The sequence below is a fragment of the Sphaeramia orbicularis genome, chromosome 6 (assembly GCF_902148855.1).
Source record: "Sphaeramia orbicularis chromosome 6, fSphaOr1.1, whole genome shotgun sequence".
NCBI lineage: Eukaryota > Metazoa > Chordata > Actinopteri > Kurtiformes > Apogonidae > Sphaeramia > Sphaeramia orbicularis.
In genome coordinates, this window is record NC_043962.1 from 33,043,416 (window position 1) to 33,058,237 (window position 14,822).

General features: G+C 41.6%; 1 protein-coding gene across 3 annotated transcripts; it reads left to right on the forward strand.

Annotated features, from left to right (window-relative positions):
- Positions 1–669: 669 nt before the first annotated feature.
- On the forward strand, positions 670–12,577 carry LOC115420565 (bromodomain-containing protein 1-like). 3 transcript variants are annotated; one of them, XM_030135913.1, is made up of 12 exons: positions 670–978; positions 2,302–3,692; positions 3,800–3,956; positions 4,042–4,173; positions 5,167–5,295; positions 5,575–5,887; positions 6,446–7,198; positions 7,343–7,469; positions 7,559–7,689; positions 8,697–8,791; positions 9,031–9,176; positions 11,047–12,577. In XM_030135913.1, exons 2-12 carry the CDS (start codon positions 2,320–2,322, stop codon positions 11,234–11,236), a joined length of 3,546 nt encoding a protein of 1,181 aa, XP_029991773.1. In that variant the 5' UTR covers positions 670–978; positions 2,302–2,319; the 3' UTR covers positions 11,237–12,577. The 3 variants fall into 3 exon arrangements, with proteins under 3 accessions (XP_029991773.1, XP_029991774.1, XP_029991775.1); XM_030135914.1 differs by lacking the exon at positions 8,697–8,791 and having other exon boundaries at positions 7,331–7,469; positions 11,047–11,199; XM_030135915.1 differs by lacking the exon at positions 8,697–8,791 and having other exon boundaries at positions 11,047–11,199.
- The last annotated feature ends 2,245 nt before the right edge of the window (positions 12,578–14,822 follow it).

The window sequence follows — 14,822 nt, forward strand, 5'->3', positions numbered from 1 at the left end:
AGGCAAATACACCAGTTTCACCACTTCTGGCGCAAGTACAAAGAATGGTGAAGTTCCGCGCATGTAATGTCCCTTAAAAAATCATAACGCACTAGATAATGCCACATAATTCACTTGGACAACAGAGCGCAAAAAAGAATGAAGGAACACTTGACATTAACTTCTGGTTAAAAGTTCATGACTGCCAAACAAGGTGACTCCTATTTCGTGTTAACATATGGTCACCTTCGTACAGTAACTGCCTTTGTAATTTTCCCCCATGTTTTCGGGAAACGAGAAATCGAGTATTTGATGATTCAGGCAGTAAGTCATTCTTGTCAAAAAGGACTTATTTTAGGGAGGTGAACATATTCATTAAATACGGTGTAATACCGGTAGGATGGCTGTGTTTTCTGAATATCGCACTGATGTAAAATGAATTCCTAATATATTCAATGGCTTAACAGTTTTGCATCCAGTTATTATGTTAACATTCTTTTCACTCAGTAATAGCCTAACCTTCCAGTCCAGCCCAGTAGGTTACTAGGTGTGCAGAGTACAGAAGGACGCGTTAAAGATCGTCATAGTAAAGCCTTCATGCGTTTTTGTTGGACGGAGCTCTACACTGTGGTGTGATCATTGATAATTTACACTGGCTTCCTGGTTTTCGTTTGTACGCGGTGACGTCACGTCATAACGACTCTCAACTGCATTGTTGTTGGGGGAAGAGAAGCTCGGGCAGCCGCCGAGGTCTGCTACTTCTATCAACCTCTGAACCCTCGTATCGGTCGATATTCACCCTAGCTGAAGTATAACACCTTAAACCGCCTCCGTCGCCCTGGATACCCGTCGGTCACTTTCAGATTTCACACGGTTCGTTCAGTGCGAGCCGCGGCCATTGGAGGAGCTGACTGAATGTGGAATTAGCTGCCGCTGTGCTCCGCAGGCCGCGCCGCCATTGCTCCTGTTTTTATAAGCTGATTTCTGGAAAACACCTAGGTAAGTCCTTCCTCAGTTTGGCCACTCATTTAAATATTTGTTCCTTACAATATGGACGCTTTTGACCTCAAAGGTGACCCGGTCTGCTCTGAAGAACGACCAACTTTTTCTATCGAGTCAGTTTCTTGTTGTGTTGGTCGCCATATTTCCTCCCCCAGTGGGGTTTAAGGCTAACAGGCTAATGTTAGCCAGGTTTGTGGACGGAGTGTCCTAATGCGTTTAACGGGCCACCAGAGAGGCCGGTGGCTGAAGAGGGGGCACCACCGGGCCGTCTAGTCAGGCACCAGGCCCATGGTTGCTAAAAGTCGCTAAAGCAGGCCCGATTAATCTCTAATTTTAACGCTGTAGTTCGGTTAAGCCGAGCTAACGCTAGCCATGACTAGCACACACCGTTCATTCAGAGGGAAACACTTGGACTTAAAACTGTTGTTAGCCGATGTAGTGCAGCTCTCAGTGGCTGCAGCCCGTCTGATGGCAGCTGGACACTCAGGGTAGTCATGTGGCTGTGCTGCACCCGAAACATTTCTCTCATTCATCCATCAAGCATGATTACAGTCAGTGTTCTATTTCCGCCCCCTGTGCATTACATTACAGCAACAGAACAGCAGCATGTCCAGCTCATACATGAGCGCTCCAGTCACTGGGGCTTCCCCCTTAAAGCAATGCTTCATGTTCCTGGAAGGTTACATTTGGAATTTTGATGTCATTAAAATATGACAATGAGATCAGGGATGCTGCGAATTTAAAGCCTAAGTCAGCAGTTAGCTAGTACTACATTTTTCAAATTGGTACCTACAAGAGGCTTTATTCAAAGCAGGTTGGTCACAGTTGCAGCCTGATCTGCTTAACATAGTCATAAATTCTCCTGATCTGATTTATATTTCCTTCTGCACAAACACAGAATTCAATTCAGTGACTGTGTTCATCAAACAGACTGGTTAAACTGTCAATACATGATTGTAATAATTAACATTGAATTGAATACTGTTTATTTTCTAAAGTTTAGTAATGGCATAAGTAAATAATGTCATTTGAATAGAATGGATTGACACATGTGCCTGAGTCATTACAATGATACAAAGTGTTGTGTTTTAGTATAGCTGAAAGGCTGGAGGTGTTCTAAAGCCTTTATGTAAACACATTAACTGGCTAACACTGTTCCTGCAAGACTGCTTTGAGGCTCAAATCTGTTACTTATTGAACAGCATGTCTACTTCAGTATACTCTGCTTTATCTCCTGGTGGTTGCATTATTGTAATAGTTAGTGCTGTTCTTAAGCTACTCAGCCCATTTGCACGATTTTATCATTTGTTTGGTCTTTAGGGTCCTAACGGTTTGAATATGAGGAAAAAAGGTCGACAACAACGCCCGACAGTCTTGAAGCGAGAGTCTTCACCCATCAAGCCGTCACCAAACCGGGAGACATTGACGTATGCGCAGGCTCAGCGCATGGTGGAGCTGGAGGTGGATGGACGTGTGCACCGAATCAGCATCTATGACAAGCTGGATGTTATCACCGATGATGACCCCACAGCTCAGGAGATTATGGAATGCAACAGCAACAAGGAGAACAATGAAAAACCCCAGCAGGTCCTGGTGCGCTCTGTGCGCCTCAAAAACAACCAACAGAAAAAGAATGCAGCACTCATAGCCTCTCAAGGTGCCACTGGCACCCATGGGAATGCAAGTGGTCTGCTGGAGCCAAAAGTCAGGACGGTTGAGTACAATCTGCCGGTGGTGCCGAAGAGGCCAGTGGCATACTACAAATATACTGAAAGGACAGCAGAAGAACTGGATGAGGAGGTGGAGTACGACATGGATGAGGAGGACTTCGCTTGGCTGGAATTCATGAATGAAAAGAGGAAGAGTGAGGGCATTAGCCAAGTGTCGCACAACCTTTTTGAATTCCTCATGGATCGCTTCGAGAAGGAGTCATACTTGGCCACGTTAGGCCGGAGTGACCTGCAGTCGTTGGTGGATGAGGATGCTGTTTGTTGCATCTGCATGGATGGAGATGGAGCAGATAGCAACATCATCCTCTTCTGTGACTCATGTAACATTGCAGTTCACCAGGAGTGTTACGGTGTGCCATACATCCCTGAGGGTCAGTGGCTGTGCCGCCATTGTCTACAGTGTCCATCACGGCCTGCCGAGTGTGTCTTCTGTCCAAATCGTGGTGGAGCCCTGAAGAAGACGGATGATGACCGCTGGGGCCATGTGGCGTGTGCCCTGTGGGTGCCAGAGGTTGGCTTCTCTGATACGGTTTTTATTGAGCCGATTGATGGCGTCAGTAACATCCCACCTGCACGCTGGAGGCTCACCTGTTACCTGTGTAAGGAGAAGGGCATTGGTGCATGTATCCAGTGTGACAAGATCAACTGTTACACAGCCTTTCATGTCAGCTGTGCCCAGAAGGCTGGCCTCTACATGAAAATGGACCCTGTAAAAGAGGTGACTGAGTCAGGTGGCACCACCTTTTCTGTGAAAAAGACGGCCTATTGCTGTGCCCACACGCCAGAAGGATGTGACCGCCGGCCACTTAATATCTATGAGGAACCACATCCAAAAAATGGAGCCTGCCACAAAAGGAATGAAAAGAGAGCAAAGGCCCGGGCAAAAGGGTGGGCAAAGAAAAAGACCAAACGAGTTGAGCCAGAACCAGAGCCAGAACCTGAAACCCCAACTAACTCTGGACCAAGTATCACTGCTTCAAGGTAGGCAGTCAACCAAGACTTACACAGTTCATCAACTACTTCTGAATAATAATAAATAAAGTGTTTATTAACTGACATCTTCGTCTGTTTCTATGCCTGCAATTTAGTTTCAACACCATCCTGAACCAGGTGGCAGTCCAGAGGAAACGCCCGTTTGTCGAGCGGGTACTAAGCTACTGGGTGCTGAAGAGGCAGTCTAGGAACAATGTGCCACTTATCCGACGGCTACAGTCCAACCCCCAGCCACCAAAATCCAATCAGATGGTCAGAGGTGTTTGTAGACTGCAGCTTTAAACAGTTAGGAATCATCTGTTAAATCCCATTCATGGAAATGGTTTGTTTTTTGCAGGAGCACCGAGCAGAGACAAACCAGGCGCTAAAGGAGCAACTTAAGGAATGGCATCGCCTCCGCCATGACCTAGAGAGAGCCCGCCTACTCCTGGAGCTCATCAGGAAGAGGGAGAAGCTGAAAAGGGAGGAGGTAGATTCATTTATTGTTACTTGTCTTTTTTTTTTTCAAATTTCAGTTCAGAGACAATAAACATGGAGCGAGGTGATAAAAGAGCTATCATTAAAAAAAAAAAAAAAAAAAAAAAAGAGGCATCAAGATCTTACTTATTGTGTTGTGGTTTTCAAGGGACATCTTGAACAACACTGTAAGTCATTGTTCACATTTTCTTTATGTCTGTACCGTGTATATAAAGATGAACACTGAATCACCACCTCCTTCTGCAATGTAAAATTTAACCCACTTCTGTATGACGATTGATGTATTGGAAACAATGAATAGTTGTGGGGGCGGCTGTGGCTCAGGTGGTAGAGCGGGTCGTCCAATAACCGAAGGGTTGGCGGTTCGAATCCTGCTCTGTCCTTGTCAGTCTGTTGTGTCCTTGGGCAAAACACTTCACCCTCCCTGCCTCCAGTGCCACCCACACTGGTGTATGAATGTTTGGTGGTAGTCAAAGGGTCAAAGGGCCACGTTTCTGTCAGCCTGTCCCAGGGCAGCTGTGGCTACAAATGTAGTTTACCACCACCAGAGTGTGACTGTGAGAGCGAATGAATAATGGGTCGATAATGTGAAGCGCTTTAGGTGTCTAGAAAAGCACTATATAAAGCCAATCCATTATTATTATTATTATTGTTATTATTATTATAATACTTATTGAAGCTGCCAGTCATCTTTTTATTACAGTAAATAACTTGGAACAAACAAGCTGTTATGCAATTCTGTTTTGTTTTTATTTTTAAACAGAATTCTGCATCTTGAGATCTGTTGGAAAAACTATCGTAGAATTGTAAGGTGCAGTTTTTTGACCTATACTGCATCCATCCTCCAGGGGAAGAGTGAGATGTTTTGTCTTCCTTAATGAGGAGCTGTGACTGTGTCAGTCTTTACATACAGCCTGTAGTTGAAACATCAAGTTTTTTAAAAAATTGTCTTTATGAACACTGGTGGTCTTTTTTTTTCGGCTAGATGAAGCTGCAGCAGTCGGTCCTGGAGGCCCAGCTGACCCCGTTCAACATCCTCCTGAGAGCTGTGCTCAGTCAGCTACAAGAGAAGGACCAATACAGCATCTTTGCTCAGCCCGTTAGCGTCAAAGAGGTCTGTACTTGCTCATCAGTCTGCTCAGTCAGGTCAAGTTTATTAGGCACACTGAAATAAAACTCAAGTGCTCTATTATCTCTGCAGTAATAACAGAGTACGTCACTGTGGCTATGAGAATCAGATTGTCTATTTTAAAAAAGTGAAGGAAACTATTAAATAATACCCTTTAAGATTTCAGATCATTTTTAAGACAGTGAAGAAATGATAAAGATATTAAGGCAGAAAATAACAGACAGCTGTCCAGGACTTTGACCTATTTTTTTTTTTTCCCTGCAGGTTCCAGACTATCTGGACCACATCAAGACCCCTATGGACTTCTCCACCATGAGGAAACGTATAGATGCTCATGGCTACCAAAGCCTGGGGGAGTTTGAGGCTGATTTCAACCTCATCATCACAAACTGCATGACATACAATGCCAAGGACACATTCTTCTACAAGGCTGCGCTGCGAATGCAAGACCACGGTGGAGTCATCCTGCGAAGGGCCCGCAGGGAAGCTGAAAGGATCGGGTTTGACTTCCCCAGTGGATTGCACCTGCCCGAAGCGCCGAAGATTGAAGCTCTGCCCCCTTTTACCTGGGAAGACGGTATGTCATTTAGCCGTCACTGTGTTTAGGTCTGTTTTTGTCTTGCATTTGAAGAGCTACATAAGCAGACTGAAGAATAAATGTATTATTGACAATTTTGATTAGCCTGAAGACATTATTCAGCACATTATATTTACGAACTAAAATCATAAGTTCAATCAGGAGCATTCATTATTCTTCCCTTATAATCTGTTCATGTAATTGAACCATCAAAATATAATCTAGAGGGTCTGAGAATAGACAGTATTTTATACTATAGTCATCAATGTAATATAGTTAATTCGTATAATATTGGTAATAATTCTGCCTGCACTTAAGGTTGTTGTAGCTCATCCTTCATGAAAAATCCCTGATCCACAAAACATATCACAAACGTGAGTTACAGATCCCAGTAAAAATCATCTCTTTTAAAAAAAAATGGTCAAAAAGTGTACAAAATTGATCATTCCTACTAAAATCATGGCTCATGTTGTAATTGTACTAGACTTTTTTTGTGTGGTTGCTTAAAGTGGGAGTGTGTCTGTCATAATTGACTGACTCTGCCTGTCTCTATATTAGTGGACCGTCTGCTGACCCCCTCCTACCGTCAGATGACCCCTCTGGAGGAGCAGCTGAAGGAGCTGTTGGAGAAGTTGGACCGAAGCACGGCCATGAAGCACAGCCCGTCTCGCAGCAAGAGGCTCAAGTTGCTAAAGAAAACCATCATGGAGGTCCGCAGTGAAATAAGCCTGAAGAAGACCCTCCCATCACCATCTGTCTCCCAGGACCCTGGCCCTCTGCTTGTCAAGTCAGAGGAAAAATCACTACCTGAACCTCCGGCAGTGCCCCACACAAAGGAGGAGAAGTCTTTACTGTCACCAGCATTAGAAACATTACCTTCATCGCCGCAGCTCCATAGTTCATCTAGTGTGTCTGACCCACCCGCCTTGAAACCCATCACACCCACCGTAGATGAATCTCCCATGGAGCTTGATGGCGGCATCGACACATCTACCTCACTGCCTCATGATGCCCCCAATGGGCATCTTCCAGATCAGCTGCTCCCAAATGCTGACCTCCACACTGAACCCTCTGATGCTGGCAATCGACGGACCAACATTCTCTTCCGTAAGTCCAAAAGCGCCAGTCCACAGAAACCACCTAAAGTAGCAGAGGCACCTGCCGGTTCACCACCCCCGCTGGGTGCCAAAACCTTCCTGTCAGTAGTGATCCCTCGTCTGGAGACCCTCCTCCTGCCAAAGAAAAGAACCCGCCGCAGCAGTGCAGACAGCGAGGATAATGACGAGACACCCATTAAACGTCTAGGCACAGGTAACTGCTGTATATATATGTAACATTTCATAAAGAAAAACATCAGTTGGTCGCATTTAAGCCAGTTAAATTTTAGTATTTAGTTACACTATTACACCATAATAGTTCTTGCTAAATAGTTACTGTTACTAGCTTTCTCTTCAGGAATCATGAATGGTTTTGTGGTGGAGGAGGAGGAATCATCAATGCCTACTCGTACTCTAGAGCCTCGACGCCGCTGCGCATCTGAGTCAAGTATTTCCTCCAGTGGGGATGTCCTCTGTGGTACCAGGTGTGTACAATTGGGGAAAAAAAATCTGCATTTGTATAATACATAACTTGCAAATATCTAAAGTCTTGCAATTATCGGTTCTGTTTCAGCACGAATGTGGTTTCTAAAAGCAGTAAGGGGCGGCCCGCTGCAGCTCGTAGGAGCACCGTGGATGATAAAAGCTCTCTTATCAGCTGCATGGAGAACGGAGAGTTCACCAAAGCTGCCAAGGTGTCTTCAGGTAAGGAGAGCAGGAGCCTGACAAAAGGTCAACGATTGAAAGTGCATGACACGGCATGGCATGCTTTGATTCGTCAACTCTTCTGTCTGCAGCTGATGGTCACTGAACATAGTAATAAACACTAATGCTATCAGCAAGCACTTTTCTTGTTTTCCTTTTGAGTTCACTGTTTACTGCTCCACCTGTTTGATATCTAATACGGTGGGACAGACAATTCTGAACATTCTGATTAAAGGTACAATGTGTAACAACTCGACAACACCTGTGTTTTGAATTTTGATTGCCTTCACTTTTCATATTTTCCTATATTCACGATAACTGTAGACTGATTTTAGGTAGAGGCTTGTGTCTGATTATTCAGGAATTTCTTAAGGCTTATTCCTGCTCCCCTCCTAATGATTCAGGACCCTTTTCCACTTCTGGATGTAAGAGACTCTGAAACTTGAGCTATCTTTAACTTAGAAAAGGAGTCCAAGGAACTCAAACCCCAGTAAAAATGCAGGCATGAGCCACAGGATACTGCCTGCAGTTCAGTAAACAGTCACTAGTGTTTTAAAAGACCTGGATTTACTGAATATCACATTGTACCTTTAAATATCATGCAGTGTTTACTCTGGTAGTGTGTGTTGTATGTGTGCGTGTGTCATGTATTTTTTTTTTACATTTTCAAATTCATACGTTTCATTTTGTCATAGAAGAAGCCAAATGAGAGTATAGCCTATACTTAGACCTCAAGAACCCATTGAGAGTACACAAAGGAACAAAACTCAAATAGAGTAACCGATCTGAAGGTAAGAAACTCAACATAATTTGGGGGAAAATATGTAGGAAGGAAAATTTGAGTAAAGTGTAAAAGGTAAAAACTAGGTTATCTAAATCTCTGTTGAGCTACTTCGTGTGTGTATATTGTGTGTCTGTTGTGCTGAAGTGAGGTTACTAACCTGACTATAGCTGTGTGTGTGTGTGTTGTTGCAGTGATGTTAACCTGCCTGTTGTTGTTCCTGTAGCTGTGTGGAAGCCTTCAGACACCTCTGCATTTGTTCTGGAGCCTCTTAAACTAGTTTGGGCTAAGTGTAGTGGATATCCCTCCTTCCCTGCCCTGGTGAGTGACTGTCAGTCACCCTCTCCCTCTCTGCCGTCATGTTTTGTGCTTTCAGCCGTGGAGCTTCAGCTGGCTAGTGGCTGACTGCTTGCTGTGCATGTTGAGGTGGACTTTGCATGCTTGTGTCTCTGTGCAGTCGCTGGGGGCTTGTGGCGCCGTCGCCTCAGGATTTACTCCACACACACTGCGATGAATGTGAAGTTGCCTCACTCAACCAACTGATGTTTGTGTCTTCACAGATCATGGAGCCCACACTGCGGAGGATCCACAGCGGGGTGGATCTTCCCAGGCCGCCGCGGGACGTTCTCAGAGCCGGAGAGCGGATGCAGTTCAGGTCCGAAGAGAAACTCTTCCTCGTCCACTTCTTCGACAGCAGACGCAGCTGGTGAGGGTCTGGGCATGCTCTGAGACCGAAATGACAGAAACACAGAGAAAAAAAAAAACGGAAAAAGTGACCATTGCTAGAATTACCTGCATTAAATGAAAGTAGTGTCAGGTAATTAAAAACTGAGAGGAGAGTCTTGAGCAGAAAATCAATGAGAACGTGAAAAAATGAGGAGTAACTTCAGGCTGATCACTGATCACGGTGTCAGTTACAATAGTCAGTCTGTCAGATGTATGTGTGTGTATGTGTATATATATATATATATATATATATACTTTTTTTTTTTTTTTTTTAACCCCCTTGTCAGGATGTCTGTCCGTCTGTATGTGATACATTATGTAAACACTTGAACTCTGTAGGGAAAAAAACCCCAGCTGGAACTTAAACATTTTTTACCATCTGTACATCATGCATAGAGTTTGGACAAGTTCTGAAATGGATGACCTTGACCCATTTTGTGAACAACATTTCTAAGGTCAAATGTCTGAAAACACTGTAACTCCTGTAACAAATGTAGAATGAACGTCCTTCATTTGTACAGGAGGGGGCGCTCCATTGTGTGTGACCCAGTAGATTCAGGTGAAAATGAATGAAAATCAACTCTTTACTTCATTCCAAGTTCTTATCATATCTTTGCCTGATTTTCAGGCTGAGGGGGTCTTGTTGTTCTGTTTTTTTTAATAGTCAGTCATTAAATCCATGCCGTGTCATAGTTGATTGACATGACTGCACAACGTATTACTGTATTTCATGTGTTAATAGAAAGGGGGCGCTAATGATGAAAAAAGTCAGTTTTGAGTAAATAACTTCAGTCACACATGGTCTCTGTTAACTGCTTTTATGGGTAAAGATAAGTTGCAGAAATGTATGTCACTAAAACATTCCATATCCTCATGTACGGGGTGGGGAAGCAAAATTTACAATATTTTGAGGCAGGGATTGAAAGACAGTGTATGACCAATTAGTTTATTGAAAGTCATGAGAATTTATTTGCCACAAGAAAATGTACATAATAGAAAATGTTTTATTCTATGTGTCCTCCTTCTTTCTCAGTAACTGCCTTCACACGCTTCCTGAACTTGCGCAAGTGTTCCTCAAATATTTGGGTGACAACTTCTCCCATTCTTCTTTAATAGTATCTTCCAGACTTTCTTGTAATAGTTTTGCTCATAGTCGTTCTCTTCTTTACATTATAAACAGTCTTTATGGACACTCCAGCTATTTTTGAAATCTCCTTTGGTGTGACGAGTGCATTCAGCAAATCACACACTCTTTGACGTTTGCTTTCCTGATTACTCATATGGGCAAAAGTTTCTGAAAAGGTATGGATAATAGTGTTAGGTATGATTATGACAACAATATATGTTTGGTTTCAAAACAATTGACGTAGTGCCTGCTGAGAAAAAACAACTAAATGTTCATTGTAAATTTTGCTTCCCCACCCTGTACATGTGGGCTGTCAATCCTTTAAAGAGAGCTAAAAGTAAAAATCATGGTCTCTTCTCCACGTTTACAGCTGTGAAAGGCTCAGTGCTTCATACTCCTAGTGATCAATGTTCCAAACGTATCAGACCCTACTGTGGAGGATTCAAACATGAAACACCCTCTGGACATCATCATGTGGTGTTAAAGATGGCTCCGCCCACCTCAAACCACGGCCTTAAACTTCCACACCCTCGTCCACCAGCCTGTCATCTGATTTATGGATTTTTTTTATATTTACTTCCAGTGGTTCTATTACTGTTATGACCACACTAAGGTGCACATTAGTCAGGATTTGCACCAGGCTACATTTGTTTAGGAAACTGTTATTAAATAAAACACATCTGGATCTTTAACACACACTGACCTCTCTCTTCTCTTCCCTCAGGCAATGGCTTCCTAAATCCAAGATGGCTCCATTTGGGATCTATCCGTCTCTGGACAGACTAAAGCTGATGGAGTCGTGCTCCCCCTTCCATAGAAAAGCTGTGCGGCTCGCCTTCGATCAGGCCATGGACCACTTGAGCCGCGTCTGTGGCAAGCCCATGCCGAGTAATGCCTCGGTCCTTACAGACTGAACTCCCTCCCTCCCATCATCCATCTGTCTTCTTTGTTTTCAGTTGTTTGTTTCGAAAACCGAATGCCGCAGAGACGCACAAGCACACACTCGTCATGTTTACCATTTCCTGTCGACTGGAGCCGGGTTGCTTTCATGCCACATCTGTCCTAAACACTGTAGCTTGAGACGGTCACCTTGTTTTGTCCAAGAGCTATGCAACGAAAACAACACAGTTAGCGGGTGAAAAAAAAAATCCAACCTGGGCTGTGAGGACCGAAATGACGGGTCTAAACCTGATGAATGTGTCAGAGGTTGACCTCTGACCTCTTTTAATGTGCTGCAAGACTGCTGCAACAATCTCACTGCCATAGTGCGTCCATCAGTGTGTGTATGTGCTGCAGCAGCTCCTGTAAATACAAGGCCTGACACTAATTTATTCCTTTTTTTTTTTTTTTTTCAGCTGTTCATCACATATTTATATGGTGGGAGGTGTGGGTGTTTCTGCTGGTGCTATCTCCACAGAGAGACAAACTAAACTAACCTGCATACTGTTTTTATTTCACCTCCTTTTTTTACCGTTTTTGTAACTTATTGAGTTGTCAGCTTCAAGTTCTCTTTGGCATTATTTTTTTTTTTGTTTGCGTGTGTGTGTGTGTGTTTATTTTTTTTACTGAATGTTTTTACAGGACTTCTTTAATTTTTGTTTGTACATATTTATATAAAATCTATATAGAAGTTTCAAAGTTTAAAATGCCTGAAGTGCATCATTCATACCGAAACCAAAAAATCTGCTGCCCACAAGTTTTCCACTAATGTGTTTTTTTTTTAACCATCTTTTTTTAAGGGGTTGCGCCTTTCTCTGTGTGTTTGTGTGCTGTGGTGAGTTCAAGTGTCTTCTGTAAAACGTCACATGGTCATCTTTTCCACATGAACAACAGTCAGCTGCAGGAGAGAAGAGAACGTGCCTGAACTAATTTATTGTAAAGCAGAAATTGTTTATGCATCACTTTATAGAGAGTATGTAAGAAAATACTACGGGCACAGTGGGGGCCCTCCTTAGGAGCCCCTCCTCTTCTTCTGTTGTTTTGTGAGGTTTTTAATTTTTTTCTTTTTTATTTTTCGATTGATAGCATTAATCTGAACGGTGAGGTGGTAGTGTTTGTTCTGTTTCTGTTTCTTTTGTTGGGGTAGTGTTGGCTGGACTTTGTGTTGTCTCAGCCCTCTGGATGACATTGTGTGTAAATACATTTGGTACTTTAGCTGATTCTCTGGGAAAAAACCACAGTTATAGCCAACGGGAGATGCTGGGATTTTTTATACTAAAACACTGAAAAATTAAAATATGTTATTGAATCACTGATCTGTCTTAACATGGTTCATTATGATTATTTTTGTTTATATTTTCTTGTCTTTGTAAAACAATATATTTTTATTTTATTAGGCTGTTTTAATTTAATTACTTTTTACTTTCATTCTCATATTTAGCGCAAGTTTTCCAGGATAACTCCCCACACAGGTAAGTGGACTGCATCTCTGAGTAAAACTCCAGTTTAACAGGCTATTGATCACAACAGTAATGGAAGTTAAATGTCAATGAACATGTTAAAACGTGAATGTATCAAGTATGTCATTCACTAAAAGGATTTGGTGAGTTTGCATAAACAACAGGAGCATGTGGTAGAAAAAAGATTAACATATTACATTTCATGGCACAGTAGAAAAAGTGCATAGGTAAAATTTGTATAGTGATTTTTGAGTAAAATGTTATTGAGAACATGTAGAAATAGCAAATAAAAGAAATGAGCTCAGTAAGTGCATAGAAATATAAAAATTTAAGATTTTTTTTTTTTTTTTTTGAGTGTGCAAAATGTAAATACAAAGGGTGCACATTTTCAGATCTTGATCATTAACTCAGAAATGTTTAACTGTATGTAGATAATGTTCAGTTTGGATTCTACCAACCCAGACCCTACTGGGGTTCTGTTTCCCATGTCAGGTGTACTCTGGGTCTCAACCCTCCACTGACCTGTAGACCACTGTAGAACCTGAAAGCAGTGTGAAGTTTTTACAACTGGAGTAAAGTGGTCTGTGTCAAACTCTTTGATTTGACTGATGAATAAATGAATGAAATGTTTATTTTGAACATGTAGACAGTGAAATCAAAACAAAAATCAACCAACAAAATATAAGTACTGGTACATAAGTGACTGATAAGTAAACAAACAAAATAAATAATAGTAATAGCAAATAAATAATAAAACAAATGAAATAAAATTATACATGCTCAAAAAGGAGTAGGACTAAGTAAAAACGTATGTACTCCTACTCCCAATTTCTATTCCTTATGATCATTATATAGCAATTATTTTGTATGAATATTAATATAATAACAATAATAATAGTATAACAATATCACACATCCTTTTTCCTATATACACTAATATGATAATATGCATTTACAACTTTTCCTACCAGATATTAATAAAAACTAAAAAGAACAAAAATACATATACATACATAATATAAATACATATAATCTTCTATATTGTCCTATACAGGGTGGGGAAGCAAAATTTACAATGAACATTTAGTTGTTTTTTCTCAGCAGGCACTATGTCAATTGTGTTGAAACCAAACATATGTTGATGTCATAATCATACCTAACACTATTATCCATACCTTTTCAGAAACTTTTGCCCATATGAGTAATCAGGAAAGCAAACGTCAAAGAGTGTGTGATTTGCTGAATGCACTCGTCACACCAAAGGAGATTTCAAAAATAGTTGGAGTGTCCATAAAGACTGTTTATAATGGAAAGAAGAGAATGACTATGAACAAAACTATTAGGAGAAAGTCTGGAAGATACTATTAAAGAAGAATGGGAGAAGTTGTCTCCTGAATATTTGAGGAACACTTGCGCAAGTTTCAGGAAGTGTGTGAAGGCAGTTATTGAGAAAGAAGGAGGACACATAGAATAAAAACATTTTCTATTATGTACATTTTCTTGTGGCAAATAAATTCTCATGACTTTCAATAAACTAATTGGTCATACACTGTCTTTCAATCCCTGCCTCAAAATATTGTAAATTTTGCTTCCCCACCCTGTATAGTACTAATATATTCATATATCCATATTTAAACTACATATTATCAGCGCATTTGTGGCAAAGCCCCACTATGAATTGAAAGGATTGAAGTATTTCTTTCGAATATGGATGTAAAAAAAAAGAAAAAAAAGAAAAACAGATAAAACATTTAAACATAAGACATAAAATACATATTCGAAAAGGAGTGAGAAGAAGTATAACTTCTAAACTCCCACCCCTTCTCCTGAAATAAATAATAACAATAACACATTTCCCTGAACTCCAGAACTGTTCCGGTTTCATGTGGGTCCAGTTAGTTCCATCTGACCTTGGGTTAATAATATCAGTTGCATCATTTGCAGGTGATGCTCGTGTCTTTTTCCCGCAGGAGAACCTTCCAGCGACATCTGAGATCATCTCCACACCGCGTGTCTCTTGTTACAAACATGCGCAGTTGAAACAGGTCCGTTCACTGTTTTGTGCAGTTCACCACCTGACCACAAGGGGACGCTGTGGCTC

What these genes read in the sequence shown, in the direction of transcription:
- LOC115420565 (XM_030135913.1), top strand. Translation starts at nt 2,320, where the DNA reads ATGAGGAAAAAAGGTCGACAACAACGCCCGACAGTCTTGAAGCGAGAG. An exon ending in AGAAGCTGAAAAGGGAGGAG is followed by an intron (nt 4,174 to 5,166) that starts GTAGATTCATTT and finishes TTTTTCGGCTAG; the next exon opens with ATGAAGCTGCAGCAGTCGGT. An exon ending in AGCCCGTTAGCGTCAAAGAG is followed by an intron (nt 5,296 to 5,574) that starts GTCTGTACTTGC and finishes TTTTCCCTGCAG; the next exon opens with GTTCCAGACTATCTGGACCA.